The sequence below is a fragment of the Pelecanus crispus genome, chromosome 3 (genome assembly GCF_030463565.1).
Source record: "Pelecanus crispus isolate bPelCri1 chromosome 3, bPelCri1.pri, whole genome shotgun sequence".
Lineage (NCBI taxonomy): Eukaryota > Metazoa > Chordata > Aves > Pelecaniformes > Pelecanidae > Pelecanus > Pelecanus crispus.
In genome coordinates, this window is record NC_134645.1 from 12342885 (window position 1) to 12365648 (window position 22764).

The 22764-nt window shown below is 42.0% G+C and overlaps 1 protein-coding gene across 1 annotated transcript; it reads left to right on the forward strand.

The window, feature by feature from the left end:
* The first annotated feature begins 15076 nt into the window (after window positions 1–15076).
* On the forward strand, window positions 15077–19466 carry TMEM17 (transmembrane protein 17). The gene is made up of 4 exons (XM_075708384.1): window positions 15077–15179; window positions 18303–18406; window positions 18663–18776; window positions 19161–19466. The coding sequence occupies exons 1-4, from the start codon at window positions 15077–15079 to the stop codon at window positions 19464–19466; spliced, it is 627 nt and encodes a 208-aa protein (XP_075564499.1).
* Window positions 19467–22764: the final 3298 nt, after the last annotated feature.

Consider the following 22764-nt stretch of genomic DNA (forward strand, 5'->3'; position numbering starts at 1 on the left):
CTTTCTAAATGCATTGGCCAACAAAGTAACTGAGCTCCTGACAAGAATATGGAATTCATCTTTACACAGCTGTCACTGCAGAGGAACCCAAATTATATCTGCCTTTTAGAAGAGGGCCAAGATCATTGTGGGATGAGCCCAACAATTATAAACTGCCCAACTTCAGAAAAACAGCTGAGAAAAATCATGTAGCTTGAAGTGAAAAACCCCTCAGGCCAAATGCAGCAGCAGATTTTTTGTCAGAGAAGTTACTCTGAATGTCTAGTGGAGGAATCCAGATACTGGCCAGAGCATTCTGTAAGAGCTTTTGAACTCTGGCAATGAAATATTCAGCTGCACAAATCAACAAGCCTACATCTATACCCAGTTCCTAGAGTGGTAGGAGTGAAGAGTCACAGGGTGGTCCCAAATAAGCAATATTTTGTAATAATTTTTGCTAAAACTATCAGACAGGAGATAAACTCTGTTTTCTTGGACTGAGTTGAAAAGCCTATGTATGCGCTTATATTTCAGGATGAAGTTTTCAACTTACTATAAATGCAATCTCATTCCCTCTTCACCCCACAAAATACTAATCACAAAACAACCCAAATTTAATCCTGTGTGTGGAAGACAGTGTGCTTCTTGTCCTGCACACTAACCACTAAACTACATTGCCACAAGAGTGAACACCCTTTTGATCCATTGGTTACATTGACTATTAATGTCTGAAGTGATGCAGAATAAACAGAAAAAATAACCATAGCTGGTGACTAAAGGCTCATTCAGGCTCCAGCTGTATAAATTACAACCTCTTACTGAGGAAACTCAGGGATATATTCAAAAAACAAACTGTGAAGCATGCTGTAGATAACAGTTCAAAGAAACGAGCCAAAAATCTGGCTCCCACCAACCAAACTTCTCTTGCTCTCAGAAGGAGATTTTTACCTTGGAATGAACAGCTGCTCCTACTTTGGCTTGGTGTACGACAGAAATATAATAAGGCACCTCCTGAAAGATACCTGGAAAAAAAGACAAGATACAGATGACTTACAGATGTTATATATACCAGTCTTGAGTTCTAGAGACATCCTAATATGTCAGAAACTGTCAACTCTATGTACTATTTGAGAAACTGTATTTCTATCAATTTAATAGCTGCAGAGATGAGAACTCTTCATACTTCAGTCTGGTCCTATTTGCACAAATCAAAGAAGCAGAATCTCACTGGATTCTCACTACAATCTACAGCAAGGGCAATTAAGTACATCAGAATTAGAAGTTACAGTTATAGATATACTCACCTCCATGCTAGTATAACCTGGCATCAGTCCTTTACAAACCAGGAAGCTGTGCCAATTTGCATAGCTGACTATCTGGAAAACACTGTATTTCTATGGCACTAACAATTTTGCTGTCTGGAGAGATTGTCAAGGTCGAACTGTAAGATCAAATGCGAAAGCAGTGTGAATCTCCTACGCAACCTTTGTATATGATTGTGTCCAGCTGCTGAAAAGAGTGATGCTCCGAACGACCATGTATAGAAGCGTTTGGGGATCACAAGCAATGGAGACATGCACCTTAGTAGAGATTGGTAATGTGCCAAATTTACTAGATTTCTCTCAAAACTGTAGACATTTCACCCTGTCTACAGATATGGTGGAAACACCAAGCAGAATGCTGGTTTCCTGGTTTCAAGCTTAGAAAAACAAGTGTTGGGTAATTTCTTCATTAAACTGTTTAATAGTCAACTTTTATTGCCCTCTTTCCTCTTACAAGTTACATGACCAGAGAGAAAAATTTACCAAATTTCTCACAGAGCAAAATTCTAAGCAACTGCTTTGTCTCTTGTGTTTTAAAACCCACATTGCTCAGACTTCATGCTTCAGGCCACTGACATGTAACATTTACCAGAAAATTTCCCTGGGGCTACAAAGAATTATCCAGTGAGAAAAAACTCCATCCAAAAAGCAAAAATAAAAGCACTGATTTTGATTCTTGGCTTCTCACCATGAGGTTGAGGAAGTCCTCACCGCTTCCACAAAGAACAGAGGAAGTATCCTTTGAAAGTGTGTTGGCAATGTTGGTATGGACACACTGGTATGGGGTGGGTTTTTGCAAATCCAAACCCAAACAGGCAGACTGAAGTGAGCAGGATTGCTTGAGCTACCCATGGGCTTTTTTGCTGGCATCTTGACTAAGTTATTCCTATGTGTATGTCTCAGCATGCTCTCTGTTATCAGCATCCATAAGTACCACAGCTGGATCAGGACTGTGCATCTACAACACCCCCGGCATGGCATAAAGAGGGAAAGCTTGGGAGTTGATTTGACATGATGTGCTACAGTTCTAGGACTACATACATCTTTTATCTACATAACGTTTACCAGCAATGTGGCTTGTATTCAGTTGCAGGTCACAGGCATACCTGAGCAGTACACTAATTGCTGGAGGATGTTGTGCTTACAACACGAGGTGGTTACCATCAAGAGCACTCCTGCATGGCTTCAACCTTGGTCCACCAGGAAGGAAACCAATCTGAACACACTGGTGCTGTGCGCAAGGGATTACTGCAAAAGCACAAAGATTGATGCCAGGTAAGAAACACCTTCAGCATACATTAGAGGCATACCATGTGCAGCACTGTGCCATGCTGAGCACCATGTACTTGTGCTGTCTCAGGTATCTTCTGCAAGCAAGTATCGAGCTGCATCTACATGGCATATTAGTCCCTTTATTCCAGCATTACTTGATTAATAACCCGTTGCCATAATTAAGATGAATAATACCGGGAGGACAACATGGAACTGCGTTTGTGATCAATGAGTTTTCTAAAGTCAGCAGTGATTTTAAAGGCCTCGGTGCCTTGGTAAAACCCAAGAATAACTTCTATTTCAGTGGAGGCACTCTGAAAACCAGCTCTTTTTAATGCATCTCTACTTGGGAGCCCCAAAGCAGCTGGATCACTTGCCATTTTCCATATGCTGGGCCAATATTTGCCCGTGCAATGGAGTATTGCAGTTTCCATAAAGCAGTATGTGAAATTAATCAGCCCAAAAGCCTAAGTATCAGCCAACACTTACGAACCAAATAGCACTTAAATTTGATTAAAGTTCTGACTGAAAATTCAGGTGTAGTTAGCAAAGGATTATTAGGTTACAATTCCTCTGAAGTGTTCTGGACTAGAAAGGTGCTTACACATAGGCAAAAAGGGCCAGGGGTGGGGGTGAGGGGCAAAAACCAAGTTAACAATTCTGTTTGATGAAAAATTCTACTTCAACTGAAGTCTACATCTTGACATCCTGCTAATGTCAAAGAGAGACAAGTTGAGGCTCAAAGGGAGCAGGCTGAAGCCTTTGCTGCTACCCAGACTCTTGTGGCCATTATCCTTTCTGCAGCATACCTACATTAAAAGTATTTCTCAGCCTAGACTCAGCAACGCTTTTAAGCACATGCTGAACCCAGTCAAATCAAGACTGGACAAGAAACACACTCTCATTCCATTAGAAGTTATAAAGCTCACTGAGGAAGTTCCTAGTGAAGTTATATGGCTTGTTTCATGTGAAAGGTTAAAGCTCTTCCTTACCTGAAAAAAATAAACCACATCTTTAATCCACTTGAGCAGGGCCCTGATCACACACAGGACTGAAAATATGGCTATGCTAGTTGTCTGCTCTTAGCAAAAATAAGTCATCCCCAAGGAATTACAGCTTTTTACCCATTGCACTGGGAACTCTAGTTGATGAGCTTTTTCCCCCAAATAATGTGACATTCTGAAGTTTAGTTTAATTCAGCGCTTCTTCTCTCTCCTTTGAAAGGCATGCAGCAAAAAGCTGCTCTAAAATATCTGTCCAGCAGAAGTTCACTCTCACAGAGTAAAGAAACATTGAGAACAGAATGGAAATAACAGAAGGATAAATTATTCAGTTGATACTGAATACCCTACCCTTCGCCAGGATGAGATTTTGGGACATAATGGCTAGAATAAAGAGCTGTCAGTCCAGGCTCTGAGGCTGAAATTCTCCCTCCTGGCAGTGCAGAACGCACGCTCAGTGTGAGGCAGCTCTAAGGCTGCTTTGTGTACCTCTAATCTGCAGCTGCCAGATCCTAGGCCCAGTCGCCCATGCAAGCTGGGGCAATCTGTAAGCTCTTCTATGCCACATCTGCTGCCAACAGACGTTCCCACAAGCAAGGGTCAGCAGGATTCAGGAATAATCTCAACACGTCACCTTCCACCAGGACAGACTGCTGAGAAGGGACTGTCTAGCAATTTTTTCCAGTCGCTTTTAAACTAGGATTCCTTGAGGTAAGGCTGAACGTCAAGTTGAAGGTAACGACAGCTTTAAGACTAATTTGCAAACTCAAGCGGCTAACCCAGATCTGAGTTAAAGGTCCTTCACGTCTGACAACTGAGACTTTTATAATAAACAATCTTTATGAGGACCGCTTGAATTCACCTCCAGGGTTCTTTGGTCTTACAGCTTTGTAGAAAACTCATCTCCTTTATACTATAACACACTCAGAAATCCACTTTCGGCACAGGAGCAAATACTGATTTATACTCCCTCTGTCTCAAGTAGCTGCTTGCCTTTTTATAAACAAATCCACCTGCAGTGACTATAAAGCAGTAACAAGTCTCCTAGGGAATGTTATGTTATGCATGCACATGATACATGCTAGTGTGTTTTAGGAAAGTGATATGGAGTTTGGAGATTAGAGGATAATAAAATGAAGAGAAATAACTCCTCATCTAACTCTTCAAAGGAAAAGACCACTCAGAAAAAAATGTGGATAGACTCCAGCCTTATAGGAATTTCCTTCCATTCTGCATTTGGCATCCAGTTCTTTCTGATTCCTTTACTCAGGCATATTTTCCTTTGGGGGAAAATACATTACAGTTAGAACACTGCCCATGATTTCATAACATGTATTTATGAAGTTAATCATACTTGCGTCTCTCAAGGCATCTGTCAATCTGGGCTGGTAAATTCCTAATTATCCTTGCAGGGCAGCAATGTCAATCCTGAGTCCTAGTACAGTGGTTTGACATGTTTAATGTTCAAAGAAAGAGCACGTTCTTCAGACATGATCAATGATGGCTCTCTGGTACCGCAGTGGGCAATTTTCAAAGTACACCAAAACTCTTCTAGTGCATTCATCTCCTAAACCTTTTCCCTTCTCTGCCTGTCAGATTTCCTCTCAAGGAAATCAGGGGAGACCTACTGTGACAAATATCTAGCATAAACAGACACAAATCAGTTAGATTTGGTTTACTTACAGAAGAGCAGATGAGGGAACATACAATACAGAAATGGAAAGGTAGCTGCAGAAAGAAGCAGTTAAGTAGCTGCATGTCCGCAGTGGGTAGAATGAGAAGTAAATGACTAACTGAAGAAAGTGTGACTTAGGCTAGATATTAGGACTGCATTTCATAATGATACAGACAGCTGAGCACCAGGACAGGTTTCCCCAGGCAGACTGAGTAGCCTCTGTCATTGGAGAAGTGTGGTTTGGACATGGTTGACCTGGCTTTGGGACAGAAGGATGAAGTTCCCTCTCCACAGCCTTGCTGATTTACATGGAGGATTTCAGGGAAGTCACAGATGTGCCAGGTTACACCGACAAGACCTAGTGGATATTCATGGGTTTTTTTAAAAGCAAAAGTGACTAGCTGAATAGACTAGCCTAGTAGCAATTGACTTTGCTGATTTCCACCTTCCATTTTAATCACTTCTTACTGATCATGATGGCAAAGTACATAATTTGCCACACTGTAACATGAAGCCTACAGCACCTCAGCACAGGTCTTCCCTCTCAACCGAACCATTGCAACTCGGTGATGCTGCAGAGGCAAAAAATCTGGCCCAAGCTGTGCTAAATTCAAATTAAAGAAGAAAGAAATTACAGCACAGTGGCATTTCACAGCAGACTCTAGCTTTTCTCACCTTTACCTCTGGTTGTGCTTTAAACATGTATAAACACAGTCTGTATTTGCCTCTTGATGTGGATGCCATAGTCTAAAATGAACACTTCACCTGCACAGTCCAGCACCCAGTGCATTTCTAATTAGAGCTGCTGCAACAGCATCTAATATTTTAAAGTACTGTTGTAATAAATCCTGCAGCTGTAAATTCAATATTTCATAAAGGCAAGCAAGACCTTGTAGATAGAGTCTGAGGGAAGAACTTGCTCTTTAGTCCTGTAATAAAGCATTTCAGGGAGAGAGGACAAGCAAGCAAGCTGGATTTGATCCTTCAATCCTGCCTCCTCCACCATGAATGGGAACAATGCAGCACACAGGAAAGGAATTCCTTGATTTTAAACAACATCTTTACATTAAAAATCCCTTTAGACTTTTTCCAGTCTTAAGCACCACTTTATAGATTCTGGTTACATGAAAACCCCCATCTTCAAATGACAAATAGAAATTTTACATTTCAAAGACAGCAGATTGGAGAGTTCAAAACGATTTTTCATACTATGACAGCAACTAGTATCACAGCTGAGACTGAGGTACAATGGCGCAAGTAGCCAGCAAGTACCCGCAAATAAGAAGACCCTGCCTTAAATAATTGAAAATGTAATAAAAAAAGAATTAAGCGCCCTTTGGAACTTCGGAAAGTCACTACACTCTTTCTTCTTACTACTTGATAAGAACTTGAGCCAAGCTTGCTTTGTCTGGAAACACAGCAAAGAGCCTAAAGCTAACAGATTATGGAACAAAAATAAATATGGAGCCAAATCTGCATCCCAACAGAGAGATACCATAGATTGCAGTGGTGTTGCACTAACATTCCCAAAAGCATAACCCATGATGTTTGAAGCTAAAGGCCCTGAACCAGAACTGTGCTTCTATGCCTTAATCTTAGGCAGTGAGACTTGTGGGATTTCCAGTCATCCTCATAATCCTTTACTCTCACAAAGAGGAAGTATCAGCCTGGACATGAAGAACACATAATGGAAACACACTGATGCTGACCTGACAACACAACATGTACCTTTATATTCATGTTATCCAAAGAGACCTAGACAAGCTGGAGAGGTGGGCCTGTGTGAACCTCATGAGGTTCAACAAGGCCAAGGGCAAGGTCCTGCACCTGGGACGGGGCAACCCCCGATATCAATACCAGCCGGGTTAGCTAAGTTGGTTAGAGCATGGTGCTAATAACGCCAAGTTCACATGTTCAATCCCTGCTCACTGCAGGGGGGTTGGGCTAGATGATCTCTCAAGGTCCTTTCCAACCCAAAGCATTCTATGATTCTATGATGAATACAGGCTGGGGGATGAAGGGATTGAGAGCAGCCCTGTGGAGAAGGACTTGGGAGTACTGGTAGATGAAAAGCTGGACATGAACCGGCAATGTGCGCTTGCAGCCCAGAAGGCCAACCAAATCCTGGGCTGCATCAAAAGCAGCGTGGCCAGCAGGTCGAGGGAGGTGATTCTGCCCCTCTGCTCTGCTCTGGTGAGACCCCACCTGGAGCACTGCGTCCAGCTCTGGAGCCCTCAGCACAAGAAGGACATGGACCTGTTGGAGTGGGTCCAGAGGAGGACCACAAAAATGATCCGAGGGCTGGAGCACCTCTCCTGTGAGGCCAGGCTGAGAGAGTTGGGGTTGTTCAGCCTGGAAAAGGCTGTGAGGAGACCTTATTGTGGCCTTTCAGTACTTAAAGGGGGCCTACAGGAAGGATGGGGGCAATCTTTTTAGCAAGGCCTGTTGTGACAGGACAAGGAGTAATGGTTTTAAACTAAAGGAGGGTAGATTTAGACTGGATATAAGGAAGAATTTTTTTTAAATGAGAGTGGTGAAACACTGGAATGGGTTGCCCAGAAAGGTAGTGGAGGCCCCATCCCTAGAAGCATTCAAGGTCAGGTTGGACAGGGCTCTGAGCAACCTGATCTAGTTAAAGCTGTCCCTGCTCACTGCAGGGGGGTTGGGCTAGATGATCTCTAAAGGTCCCTTCCAACCCAAAGCATTCTATGATTCTATGATATTCAGCAAAGCTTCAAAGCAGAGGGAGAGTTTGCTCTTGTTCAGAAATCCAACTTTAGGCACCCAAATGCATATCAGAGAATCCAAATATCTGACCTCAATTTAGAGCGGTGCTGCTGCTCCCACTTAACTTGCATTGAAGTTTTGACATACTCACACTTTTCAAAGTAGGCATTTATGTAACTGTCCAAATAGTAATTTAGAAACTAAAAATAAAAAACCTAACCCTGTGATTAGTTTCTTAACTAAACAACAGTCCTCTCTGCCTTGTGGCATTTTTTTTCCCCCTAAATGATTAAATTACTAATATTATCCTCCATCACTCACTCAGGGTTTGGGCTTGAACTAATTGCAAAGGATGTACAAAACAGTTATTACAGGGAACTGTCAGCAGCGTGCAATAGCAAAATAAATCCTGCTTTTGCATGGGTTTATGATCACACTGATGCATGCCACCTGGGAGGTAAATTTTTAAATACTGTGCCATCGTTGGATTCTGCAATAAAAAGAGAAAGCACTGGCACTGTCAGGGGACACATCCCAGGAAACATTTTGCAAGAGTTATACAGAGTGCAGGTAAAGCACCTGGTGTGATGCCCAGGGAACACGAACAGCCCTACTATCCAGGGAAGCTCAGATCCAGAAAACAAGCTCTGGGAGAGCTTAGATCTCTGTAAAGTGTTCAGTTTCAAACAGCTGGGCATCTTGATTTAGCAAAACAACTAGACTCTACCAGTGATCAGTAGAGAAGGACAGACACATGCAGCAGGCGCATTACTCCTTCCCATGAACAGCCTTCTGGGGGAACCCACCATAGAAATGAAGCCTCTCTAATTCGTTTGGATTGTACAAGTAATATTCCGACAGCTAAAATTACCACAGGAAAGATCACCTCGCCTACCTATGCAAGCAAAGATGAGACCAAGGCTGAAGACATAAAGATCCTCCCACAGACTCCCCTGCAAGCTGCAAAGGTCTGCAAAGCAACTCTAGAGCAACAGTAGAATTCTCAGTGTGCATTTCTGCACAGAGAACAGTGCAGCTATTCCAACCACATACCAGACAAAACATGATTTGCTGAGAACTACTGAGAGCCCCCACCACATCCCTGAGTACCTCCTGAAAGAACAAGTCTCAAGCCTGAGTAAGTCTCAAGGCCTGCTCAGACTCACAGGTGTGACTGAGGCAGAATTTAGCCCCAACAAGGTCCAGAAGCAAAGGAAGAACACCACTTTGCTGACAAAGCTTGCCATCAGACAAACGAAAAAAGTACCCAGCCTGTGTGCAGTATTATCATAGAATGGTTTGGGTTGGAAAGGACCTTTAAAGGTCATCTAGTCCAACCCCCCTGCAATGAGAAGGGACACCTTCAACTAGATGAGGTTGTTCAAAGCCCCATCCAGCCTGACCTTTAATGTTTCTAGGGATGGGGCATCTACCACCTCTCTGGGCAACCAGTTCCAGTGTTTCACCACCCTGAACATTCATGTTCACTAGCTACTCCAAAGCCACCTTTTGAAAGTACGGGGCCTCTCTGCACTGGCCAGGTCACGCACAGAGTCCTTTAAGGGCATGTTGAGGATCTTCACAGAAGTGAGAACCTGGCTCAAAATCCATCCATTCAACAGTAACCTCCTTGCATATCACAAAATGTTGAGTACTTTTGCAACACAAATGGTAAAAATTGTTTAATAGCCATACTAGCTTTGAGTTTTCCAACATGCTTGACAAAACTACAAATCAACAAAGTAAAACAAGCTAGGGAGTGGTTCTAGCTAAATGCCAAGTACAGCAAGAAGAAAATCAATCCACAGGAGCAAGTAATAGCCCTGGGTTTGGTTTGTTTGGGGTTTTTTTTGGGCGGGGAGGGGGGGGTTGCTGTTGTCTTTATGCTTAAGACTCAAATAGCCAAGATATATTTAATATGGAATGACTGCAGCAATATATAATACTTGAAACAGGGGCCTGGGATAAGTCTCATCAGCAACAATAATTGTTTACCAGACACAAGTGGCCTGTAGGTGTTAAATGAACACCAGGGACTAGTGTACGAGTGACACAGAGAAAAGACTGTCCTGGGGTATTGCAAGCCAGGAGCACAGCTGTGAAATTGCTCTGGCAGACCCTGTTGCAGCTAATAACATCATCCTTTCAAACACACACATTAAGAGTCTTCGTGGCATCTGTAATTTGTTAAAACTCCCAATCTGTCTTCATTCTGAGGACATGAGGAGAAAGCAAGCCTGTACTCTGCTTGCCTGCACATACCTTGGCTCACCAGCACTTTTTACATGTGTAAAACACGTAGCGCTTCTGCTGAAACGCTGGTTACATATTAAGGGGCAAGCAAAGAGGAGCGCAATTTCTGTTGCTTGCACACTTATGGCTACATAAGGGACAGCAGTACAGGCATGCCAGGGAAAATAGCATTTGTGAGATTACACACCAGCACATTCAGAAATACAGCAATTGCGATTCAGGTGCAAAGATAAACCACTGGCACCATTTAAATGAACTCTGTGTTTCTGAAATGCCAACTGTAAAAAACTGCTGATATTTAATTTCGTTAGATATACTGCATCTGGTGTTTATGGCTTAGTGCTGTTGCCAGAGAGCCCCAGGAGCTTCGGTCTGGGAGCCAAGCCAGTGTCTACCAACTTAGTTGGACTACTGTGGATACACAAAGATCCAATATTCCTCTGATTTAAAGCTTTCAGGCAGATTTTCAGAGACTTTTGTTTTATTTATAGCTAGCATGTGTGGAGAGAAATAAAACAGTCACTTAATATGCTGTGCAATTATGGGCTTATTTCTTCCAGTTTCATGTTTCAGTAGCTTATTTTGAAGCACAGAGAATTGGAAATCTGGTTATTTCTACCTTAACCATTCATATGTGGACAGACACAAAGAAATTCAGTAATGGCATGCCTTTCCATTAAAAAAGGAAAAGGCCAAATACAGATTCATCACAAAAGCTGGATACTTACACTATTTATACAGATGGTCATTGTAACTGTTACAGTCACATAACAGTTAAATGTTTTTTCTTCTTCTGCTCCTTATGGCACAGATTTATATCCTTCTGTTACAGGAAACTCTGACTTGTCAATGAAGATGCCCTGGTGTTCTGATCCTTGAAGTTTTAAGACTCTCTTCTGCTTGAAACTGGATCAGGTGCTCTCCAACCCTCCCTACAGAAAATCAGAAGAATTCTGTTCATTAAATTGACAAAAAAAATGTATGCCTCAGTCTAAAGAAAATTAAACACCATTAGTAAAAACAAAGAGTATATATTCCATCTTCAGGGAATATTTTAAGCATCTGTGCAGACAAAAATACTAAACAAAAGTGCTCACAATTTTATTTTGCAGGGACGTGTAGGATGCTTGGCCATCTGCTGAAAATGTAAGGCTGCCAAATACCACAGATTCACACCTTGAGTCTGGAAATGGAGTTCACATGGCAAATCCACGCATTTCTTGTGGTGTCTGCATTCCACCGACCTTTCCTTTACCTACTACTCAGTTTCACACTTCACTGACTGCTAAGCTGGATTGCCTCACAGTTTTTGAAAGAGCAAAGCCCAATTTTGCAAAGTCCCACTGACTGCCACAGAGCTGCTGGCAGGATACCTGACTGTGTGCTTGACAGGTTTTCAGAATTGGGGAACATAAGAAAATCAGAGTGTTTGGGAGATCAGGGCCCCTGCTCAAAGCCACTGGCATCAGGAAAAGGAATACCATTGTGCAGTTCAGGGAAAATTCTTCCATTCTGAAAAAGTAATTAAAAGGAAAATCCTTAAAGGCTGAACTTTCCAGGCCACCAGCTTATACTGTGAAAAAAACTGAGACTTCCATGAATATTTGACTTAATCAAAACCCTGCCATACTTTTAATTCATATAAACATGTTCCTTGTGTGTAATTAGCTGAGAGTATGGGACTAGTGTTCCCCTAATTTAAAGGATGTTAACCAGATCAGGACTAAGGCAACAACAGTTAAACAAGGTTTCAGACAATCTCTTTAGAAATCTTGCACAGATTCATCATCTGGCCACTGTCTATAGCGGAGAACTTCATGGTGAGATCTGCTAGATAGCACAAAAGTCACCATTACAGTTGTTGAGCCTGGGAGTAAATAAATTTCTAGCACCTACTGGCAATTGGCAAAATGACAAATATAAACTGCACTTTTTTAAAGTTCAGAAACCTATCTAACATTAATGCTGTTTTTCATAATGTTTCCTCAAATATAAAAGTGATCTTTAAAACCTTCTATTATTTATTAGGTAGTTAGCCAATTAGCAGGCATCCACTCTCAGATTTTTATCACTGAAACTGCTATAAATCTCTAGTGCCTTCACAGCTCAGAGCTTTGGGTTCCACATCTGGCAAGGACACAACATGATATGTATGTCTATGACTGCAGCTTGTGTTGCTTTACCCCGAAACGGGCTAGCTAGTGCAGGCATCACAGTCACTATGCTGATTATGGGGGAAGCCTCACAGTTTAAGATAGAGTCAGGTCAAAAAAGCTGAAAAATACTCTGACTTTTTACCTTTACTCAATTATTTGCTTGTAGAGCTGTCTTGCCAGCAAGCCTGAGCAACCTAGTTCAAAGGTAAACCAGGTAGCATTGCTGCGCTGTGGTCACTACTGTACAGACACATTGTGTATGACAAAAGCTACACACCTCTTTTCTTTTACCTTATGTTTTGATACTTTGTAAGGAGTATTTTTCACTGGACAACTTACCTGTCGTCAACACAAACTGCAAACAGCATTTCACAGGATTCAACTTTTCTTGTTCTGTCTTATCTGTAAAACAGGGATAACCCTCAACTGTGTTGAAAACTTTATATTCTAGGAGCACTTACACAGCAAATCCCACTGCCCTCCCTGCCTCTAAGGGGACATGCACAGAATCCCTTGAAATTCTGGGATATCTTTAATTTCTTCTCTGTTCCAATCTGCTGCCATTATTTAAAAATCATTCCTTCTTCATTTCTTCTGAAGGTCTTCAGAGGGGGTTTTATGCAGATTCCTGCTGGAATACCCATGTTTGGTGAAGTTCTTTGAAAAGTATCTGTTGTCAATACCACATCATTCATCAACTCGAAAGCCAAATGGATTTCTCAGAACTCCTGATTGTTTAGCCATCTTTCTCTGTAGTTCTCCCAGTGGGACAGAAAAAAATTAAATTTAAACTCAGCTTCAAATTATTTAGTCAGAGATAATTGAGTTTGGAAAGTCATACTAGAGAATGATCACCCAGGGAAGTGACTAAATATGATTGGGGGGGGGCAGGAGAAGGTAGTCAACATGTTGCATTAGGTACAATAAAAATCACAACTGTTATCAGTTCTCAAAGTAAAAGGCACAAGCTGCTCTTTCATTCTGGTCGCACAGAAAATAATTTCCTGCACACTTAAGAATGGCATCCTTTCTCCTCTGAACGAATTGGGCCCTAAGGGAGCTGAAAAACCTGGTGAACAGATTACCTCATTTTTAGGGGGACTACATTTTCCAAATAAAACAAGAACAGGCAGAACTTGTTTTTACATTATTAACTTTTCATAATGCCATGAGGGCCTCCTATAAGGGACAAAAGCTAACTAGAATAAAAAGACTGCATTGATCTCACTGCTGCTTTTAACTCAACAGTGACACAGAGAGGTTTCCTTGAGGAAAAGGTATTTTCTAGTTTAGCTGTATCTGAATCTATCATAAACCAAGGATCATTCATATTCATCTTAAGTAATGATGATTACTCTGTCAATATCCACCCTTATTTTACTCCCCCCTCCCTCTAGCCACCATCAAGGACCATCATTCCCCTGGATTTATCCTGATAAAAGCAGAGCAGTCCTGCAACTGCTTTCCTTGGACCGGTATTTCCTAATTACCTTTTCAGAAAAACCCAAATCCTGCCCTAACGGACTAGAAAAAATCCACTCTGATTAGAAAGGAACCAAACAATGTAGGAGCTGAGGGAAGACACTCAGGGCTGGCACACACCAGCACCTCTGAGGCAAAACACTCTTTTGGGCAACTGGCGCAGCTGGACTTACTGCTCACTGTGCCGGGAATGGCTTGGGGTGACCACCCCGCTGGGCACTGCCTTTTTCATTTTCCAGGGATGACGGATGGTCCTCATCAGGCAGGGACCGTGACTGCAGAGTGACAGTGTGTCAGCTGGGACAGAGTTAATTTTCTTCCTAGTAGCAGGCACAGTGCTGTGTTTTGGAATTAGAATGAGAAGAATGCTGATAACACACCGATGTTTTAGTTGTTGCTAAGTCCTGCTTATGCTAGTCAAGGACTTTTCAGCTTCCCATGCTCTGCCAGGTGCACAAGAAACTGGGAGGGGGCACAGCCAGAAGAGTTGATCCAAACTGAACTAAGGGCTATTCCATACCATATGATGCCATGCTCAGTATATAAACTGGGGGGGGTTGGCCGGGGAGCAGCGATCGCTGCTCGGGAACTGTCTGGGTATCGGTCAGCGGGTGGTGAGCAATTGCATTGTGCATCATTTGCTTTGTATATTATTATTATCATTATTATATTGTTATTATTATCATTACTATTTTACTTTATTTCAATTATTAAACTGTTCGTATCTCAACCCAGGGGTGTTTCTCACTCTTACTCCTCCGATTCTCTCCCCCATCCCATCGGGGTAGGGGGAGTGAGCGAGCGGCTGCGTGGTGCTTAGCTGCTGGCTGGGGCCAAACCACGACACGGTGACAAGCAAAAACGTTCTCCTCCGTGCACACGCATACACACGACAGAAGCGGGAATGCACCTGTGTGTGCAAGCACACACCGGGGCAACAGTGACCACTCTCACACGCACAGCATAAATAAACATGCTTTTACATCATACCAGCAATCATAAATTAATTTCTGGGCTTGCCAGAAAGCTCCACTAGAACAGGGCGGAAGCACCGCTCTCCTCTCCCCTGCGCCGGGATAGGCCTCGCCCCGCACCCGGGCCCCAGAGGGAGCCGAGGCCTCAGCCCGCGGCTGGCGGGAAACCGGCGGCGCCCGGGCCTCTCCACTGCGCCTGCACGCCCCCGCCCCGTCGCCACGGCAACGTCGCAACATGTCGCTACCCGAGCCCCTGAGGAGGCGGCTGGGCTCCTTCAGCCGCACCGTCTTCACCGACAGCCACCGCACCGGCCCGCAGTACCGGGGCGACAGCGCAGGTAAAGCGTATCGGCTGACCGGGCGGCGCGCCAGCAACAAAAATGGCGACGGGTGCGGCTGGGGCGGGGAGAGCTTCCCGGGCGTGAAGATGGCGGCGGCGCCGCCAACCGTCACCTGGCGGCCATTGGGGCGGGGCCTGGCGCTGAGGGCCGTGTCCGCCCGCCCCGGGGAAGGGCCTGGCTCCCCGGGGAGCGGGCCGGCTCTCCGTTCCGTCAGGCAGAGCCGTGCCCCCCTGCGCCGTCCTCGGGCAGGAAGGCCGAGGTGCCGGCCCCAGAGCCCCGTCGCTCTCCCCCAGCTTAAGGGGAAGAGCCCGGGAGAAGGCCTCAGAGTAGCCCAGGCGACAGGGGTGCCAGCCCGGCGCTGAAAAGCAGAGATGCCTTTTAGGTGAGGTCTGGTTTCGCTGTCGTTCAGGCTGCTGCTGCTCTGTCGCCCTACACGTCACATGCTGCAAAGACATGCCTTTGCACTTAAAATACTAAACGGCGAACAGTCCGATTTAAAAGCAGGTACGGAGAACACTCTGTAGCTGCCTTTACACCTTAGTGCATAAAATATTGCAGATAAAATTCGTTGTTACTTGCTCTGCCTGTGCCAAAATAAAAAATATAAATCATTTATGGAGAACACAGAACAAATAAAAACTGGGCTATTGTTTTAAGCTCACTAGTCCTGCACAGTTAGGGCACGAGATGCTTAAAGCATGAAGAGGTGTACCCAGCTGGAATTAGGCAGCAAAAACTCAAAATTGGCTATATGCCAGCTTTCTCATACTTCTTCCAAGTCTATCATAAGGACTGATAACTGTTCCTTCATCATATTGCCAGTGAAACCTGCAGGCTAACATGCCCTCTTTTCATACCTTTGAAGTGACACTAGCCATGAAAATAAACACAGTCTGTCTACATAGAAAGGTTATATTCATAGAAGTTAAAATGTGAATTTAAACTTGTAAATCCATTCCAAGCTGATAAAATTAATCAAAAAGTCATTCATATTTCAAGATAGGAGTTCTCATTTTCTTTGTGTAGTTATGCCAGTGTAGTTACACTGCTAACACTAATTCCTCATTTCATTTATCAAACAACACTGAAATATTTTCTTAACTCCAGGAATAGCTTCTATTTTTAGTAATTTCTGTTTCCCATCATGAAAACTCCTACGTGAAAATCCAAGCCATTGAAACCAATTCTGAATGTACCATTAACTTGTTGGAGATCAGAATTTAAAAAACTAAGTTTACACAATATGTATCTTAGTGGGTTGCCTCAGCATCAAAGAATTGGCCATCGCAATACTGTCTGGCATTTCCATGAATGTTAGCAATCCCAGAAAATAAGCATTACTTCAATTTAGAGATAGAAAGATGACTTAGAATTGGCTTATATTGCTAAATATTCATCCAAAACAGTTTTAAAACTTGAGCAGAAGTTACAAGTACCAGTGCTATGTCAATGAAACCTTTAACATACACAAAACGTTCTCATCATCACAATGGAAATTAGACCTGTTGGCTTCTCTGTTTTTAAGTAATAATGGCTATGAACCATTAAGTTTTCATTCAACACATATAGGGCAGAAACATAGTTACTTGTAATTGCATGGTCATGGTTTTTTTGAAAGATAAGACAGTATTTTAGAATTGTATCTTGGTGCTCTCTGAAGTCCTCCTGGTGTTTAAGAGTTTCATTCATTAGGACAGCTGGGACAATTTCAGGTAGATAGCAAAACTGTTTTTGAGATACCTACAGATTTTCATTCCTTTGCAGATCTAAGAAAGTGTTGATGCTTAAAAACAGGATTATTAAAAAATATGTATTGGTTGTCTTGCACCTTCTATTTCAGTATAACAAATCCCTGCCCCTCACACCCTACCCTTAAGGTCTGTCCCAGTTTTGTTCCCAAATCCGCCTCCCTTCCCACCTAGTCTAGTAGCTACCATGAGTACTTCTGCAACTGGCATAAAGACTTCTGGAACTGACTGTACCAGGCTGCATGTGGCTGGACTGGAAACAGGAATGCCAGACTGAGATGGAACAGAGACAGGTATGAGAATGGTTGGAAGATATGGAAAGAGAAGGCAATGTCAGGAGAGGTGATTCTGAGGCTGGAAGTGAGACAATGTGACTAGACTAATTTTCAATTGAATATCACCATGGTAACAGACAGGGGCACAGGACTTGAATACGTATCAGCAGGTCCCAATGAATACTTTCTAAACTTGCTCAGGTAGTACCAAGTAAAGATGTAACTACAAACTTCAGTTGGGGAAAACATGAGAAAGGAGACTGTTGGTAATTGCAGTAAAATGGATGCAATATCACTTAACTAGACTATGTTGATAAAACTTCACCCATTAAAAATGAATGATTCCCTTAGAATACCCTTCTAAGTTTCTCCTTGGTTTAAGTCTAATCTTGTAAAAGCTATTATTAAATCCTAAATATAGAATTTACAGCCTGCATGTTAGAGTTTGATATTTGCCTTTCTCTACATAGTATGAACACATTTTGTTCTCTCCAGACTTTAAAGGATAAGTTTTAGTTTGACACATATTTGAAATTCTTAGCTCTTAAGAACTAGAATGACTGGCTTCTTGCACCATCGCTTCCATCCAAATGTCTGTTTAAATAAAGATTGAAAATGAAGAGTGGGCAATGCAATCCTCTCTAGCAGTAGGTCCTTACTCAGGAGGATCATCGATAATGCAGTATGCACTCATCTAGACTTTGGCCATTCTCTTAGGAACAGCAATGAAATAACACTTTCTGCAATATCAGTATACAGCACTACTTGAGCTAAGTCTCTCAGTCAGATTGTGGAGTAAGCCATAAGCTTAAGCCACAACCAGGTAATCAAAATCAGACACTCAAATATATGGCTAAGTGATAGAAATTCTGTATTCTGTGAACTGAAAGTTGCATTAATTCCAGGAAATGGTGTAACTCAGGATAGGGTAGAGATTTTCCTCTGGATATGTAAAAATATTTCTAAATGTTTAATTTGACTGGGAAGAGTGTTAATGCCCTGCTTGAAGTTAAGATGGAGCAGTATCTTTCTGTCATATTTATGGAAGGCAAGTATGGAACAAACTAGGAGTTATGAAGATTTCTCTCTATCTACAGATAACGAAATAGTTTCCAGTTTACCACTGCAGATGTCCCTTTATTTCAACGTTTATTTTTTCCCATTTTGGTGGCTCAGCACAGTTGTCACGCTCCATCTGAAGGTGAGTCCTGAAGGAAAGTGATGGTTTGCAAATGTAATATGTTTCTGATCAAACACCTCCTAATACTGAGATAACCTCTAACTCCAGTGAGCTCTATTAGGTTTATTTGGAAATTTCTTGAAACTGGAGGTTCAAGAGTATTTGAAAGCCAATAAAACGCTGTCAACTTACAGTAGCATACCGTGTCTTCATTTAATCACAAACAGCATGTTATGAAGCAGTACAGCAGAAACTTTTACTCTCTTCTTCCCTCTAGTATTCCGTCTTGTCAGATTACTACAAGTTCATCCTGGTCACAATCATGATCCTAACCTCTCTAATAGAGGTCATTCGACTCTATCTGGGATACATGGGCAATCTGCAGGAGAAGGTATGTTATTGCATGTACATATTAATTTGTGCAGGAGAGCTTTTTGAAGTTGAACATAAATAAAATAGTCTACCAGTTCATCTAAGAGATTTAAGTTATTTCTCTAAGTTACAGTCTGAATCGTCTATTCCCTTGGCATCATCTTCCACTTTTGTGCATTCCAAGAAGTCTTCCCTCAGAAGAGAGCCCTCTCGCTCCCCAAACTGTTCTGTCAGAAAAAATAAGTACAGTTAAAAACACAGTATATGGAAACATTACCTCACTTTTGGCATGTTACATGATGTGTGGCTTTTGGAAGATTAAAAAAAATGTGGTTTTCTCCACAAAGTTTTGTATTTTTTCATCTCCAACTGCCAGTTAATAGGTGATATCTCCCTGTTATAGGTCCCTGAGCTGGCTGGGTTTTGGCTCCTGAGTCTCCTCCTGCAGTTGCCTATAATTCTCTTCTTGCTATTTAATGAAGGTCTGAAAATTCAGCCACTGGAGCGAGCGGTCCATATTGTCTTTGCCTTCTTCCTCACTTTCCAAGTCATTGCAGCCTTTGTCACTCTGAAACGAATGGTAAACAAATTGGCAACTCACTTCCGCCTTAATGAATTTGACCAGCTGGAGGAACATTCTGTGCCTGATTTTTACAGCCTGGGTAAAGAAGAGAGGGCAGTTTCCATGGCTGGTAGGGGCCCATGCTGAGGAGGTTCACCCAACAAGTGCTGGCTGCGGATCACACACTGAGGGCCTGAGAAGCTGACAGAGGCAGGCTCCATGTTGCTGTGGCTCTGTTTCCATTTTGTTGGGTCATTCTTTGCCTTCCTATATCAGAGATATTAAGAATAGGTCTTGTTTAAGAGCCAACATTAAACCTGACAGATTTGAGCTCCGCTGTGCAAGAAAAATCAAAGCCAATTACGTAAGTGGCTTGAGTGGACTATTTGTGGACTGTTACTGCATAGAGTACCAACAGAGTAGGTTTGGTGGGGTTTACATTTTACAAAGTCATGTGGCGTTTTTAAAAAAACAGAAGTCTTTTTTCTTCACTGTTTGCACAGAAATGTTTTGTTTACAATAAATCTTTTATACACATTTTTATTTGTGTTGATACCAGTTTTCTGTCTATTCTTCCAGATATGTTGCACATATTTAATGTCTGGTACCTCAGTTAAGCCAAAAAAAACCCAAACCCAAAACCAAACCAACAAAGAACCCCAAGAAATCTTGAGGCCCAGAAAGAACAATGATAAGATAGTGAACAAAGACTACAGTTTCAGAGATGGTCTTCCAGATAATTCCAGCACTAGGAATTCCTTACTAATAAACTAGGGATGGAATTTTAAAAGTATTCCTCCCTCAAAATTCCTACACTCATCTCCTTTGGCTTAGGTGGAGTTTTAACTATCAAGCCATTCAAACAGGGTGGTGCAATTTTCTCAAAACAGAGGATTCAATAAGTCAGCAGTAACACAATTATAGCCATTAAAAAAATGGGTTTATGTCACTGAAAGGCAGAACCTGTTTCTCACAAGCCAGGGCATATACCAAGGTTCTCTCATTCCTGTTATTTCTATTAATATCTAAACTATCTTCTCCAGGTTCGGTAATGGCTAAAAGTTCACTTTTTCTGTCAAGGAGGGATGGGGATCAAAAGTTAAAATAAATTTTTCATCTGAACCCTTTGAGTCTTCTGCAGCACAAGAGTTGTCAGTTTTGAGAGTTGCCACAAACATCCAAACTGCTCAAAGGAGTGTAAAGAGGATGTGTCTAACATGAAAAAGGCACAGTATGCTTAAAGCTGCTGCATATTTAAAGCTTATAGAACCTCTAGCGAAAAGGCGGCATTAGCTTTGTTGTATACCAAAACTGATCATTTTCTTTTTAATCCATGAGTGAATGGTACAATTAATTCTACTAAATTTCCTTCCTCAATTTGTTATTATAAAGCATATATTATCAGAGCACATACCCCTTTGTTTTTAAATGAACTACTGGCTTGGATTAGCTGTTGTGCAGAAAAAGACAATTTCTGTAAGAGAATCTCTAAGAGTGTCTTTGAATCTCTAAGAGTGTCTTTAACAGTTAATATAAAACATTTAGAGCCCCATATTCAGAGCCTGCAAGAGAAACTGAGGTTTAAGCAGAAGTTACGTCATTTCAAAAACACTTTTACAGCGTTAGAAACTCCTTGTAAAAACATTCTTAACTGATGCAATGGGAACATTGCACTTATTTTCATCTCAACCACAATTATGCTACTGGAGAGTGCCAAGGTCAGGGCTGATGAGCTACAGGACAAGCTTGGTAGGATCCATTACAACAACAAATAACAGCATAGTGGGTCCTGACAGGCCAAAGGGAAACATCAGATACCTTGGAGCCTATTTTCTCCAGTGATTGTGAACTGTAATTCAAATGTCTTGGTGCCTCAATAGCCATACAGAGCTGCCTTTTCCAGCCCAAATATGATGGGACTAACGCTAAGGGTTGCCCTTCCTGGCCAAGGATGTAGGGTAGACCTCCAAGGAGCTCACATCTACCACTAAGAAAACCGGGTGTTAGAGAAATACAAGCTAATGATGCAGCATGGAAGTTGAGCGCTGCTAGTTTTCAATGCCTTCCAATAGTTTGTCTAAGAAAACATACAAGTTAAGGGAAAGCAGTATCTTTTCCATAGGTGCACCCACTCTCTGAGTCTGCCCTTGATATCAGTGACAGGACAAGCACTGGGGCAGCTTAGAAGAGACACTAGGGCAGTTGCCACCCCTTCTGCTCTGCATGTAGCTGCCTTATTAAAAGCCCACTATGGGAGATCAGTGGGGAGGTACACTGAGATGATATAGTAAGCCAAGCTCTGAGGAGATACAGTGATTACCTGTAGTAATTCAATCTCTTGCCTTAAGTAGAGAAAGGCATATCCTTTGGTTTTCTTTCCTCTATCACCTTAAAAAGTTTAAAAATTAAACCCTTTAATTTAAAAATTAAACTTTTTTGTATGATTAAGAGTGTAATGGGTGGGAAGGTTTTTGACACCAAATACATCGTGATAAGGCTGAAGAAAAGTCAACCATATACCAATGCTGGCTACAAGGAACTGGCCTGCAGGCTTAGGGCCCTGAGACATGATTCAAAATCCTTGCTTTTAGTGATAAGGAAACTTGGAAGATCAAATTGCCATGCAAGACAATTATCAGGAGCCAAAGATACAGGGACACACACTTCTTTGCTGGAGAGAGAGAACATTGATCAGGTGATACAGAAAATGGGATTCAGAGAAACACTGTTAGAAATAGAGTTGCCTGGAAATGCTGAAGGTGGAAGCCAGTCCGTGATGCAAAGCTTCAGCAATGTATTTGGTAAACACAAGATCTCTGCATTCTCTCTGCTCAGGCTTCCTAACAGACCTGCTAGTCTATTTTTAATTTCATCATTACCAGCTTAAGCATTTAATTATGAAGAAAGCCTGCAAGCACCTAGAACTCACATTCAGTGCCTACAGCTGCATTTTTTTTTTTCCAGGAGTTTCCTATTCTTCATGTACCCAGAGAGACAGGAGAGAAAATTACGGTAGCGCTCAGGAAGACAGAACAACAAATGGAGCCTCACACTGAAGTTTTCCTTCAGTTTCCAAACTTCGTAAGAATCAGTGAGATGTGAAACAAGCAGAAAATATACTAGTCACTTGCCACAGTCAAATTTCAGACACACAAAAGCAAACTTCAGAACAGAAACTTTCAATAAGCGTGTTGGTGGGGGAAGAATCAAGTGAAATATATGAGAAGAAAAGGGTGAAAAAACATTGCAGAAGGTACTTGCACAATAAGTATAAATCAGAAAATAAATGGAAGAACTTTTTAGCATCAAGAACAAAGCAGCAATAATGGCATTAACGTTTTAAAGAAAAACATAGGAATTCTTGGTTTGTTTTTAATGAAGAAGTTTAGGAATAATTGCTAGAACAGACTGGAAGCAGTGAAAGGTACGTGAGAACTTCGAAGGG

Excerpts from the sequence above, each read along its gene's own strand:
- TMEM17 (XM_075708384.1), top strand. The coding sequence starts at position 15,077 with ATGTCGCTACCCGAGCCCCTGAGGAGGCGGCTGGGCTCCTTCAGCCGC. Across the intron at positions 18,407-18,662 it reads TTGTCACGCTCCATCTGAAG|TATTCCGTCTTGTCAGATTA; the intron begins GTGAGTCCTGAA and ends TCTTCCCTCTAG. Across the intron at positions 18,777-19,160 it reads TGGGCAATCTGCAGGAGAAG|GTCCCTGAGCTGGCTGGGTT; the intron begins GTATGTTATTGC and ends TCCCTGTTATAG.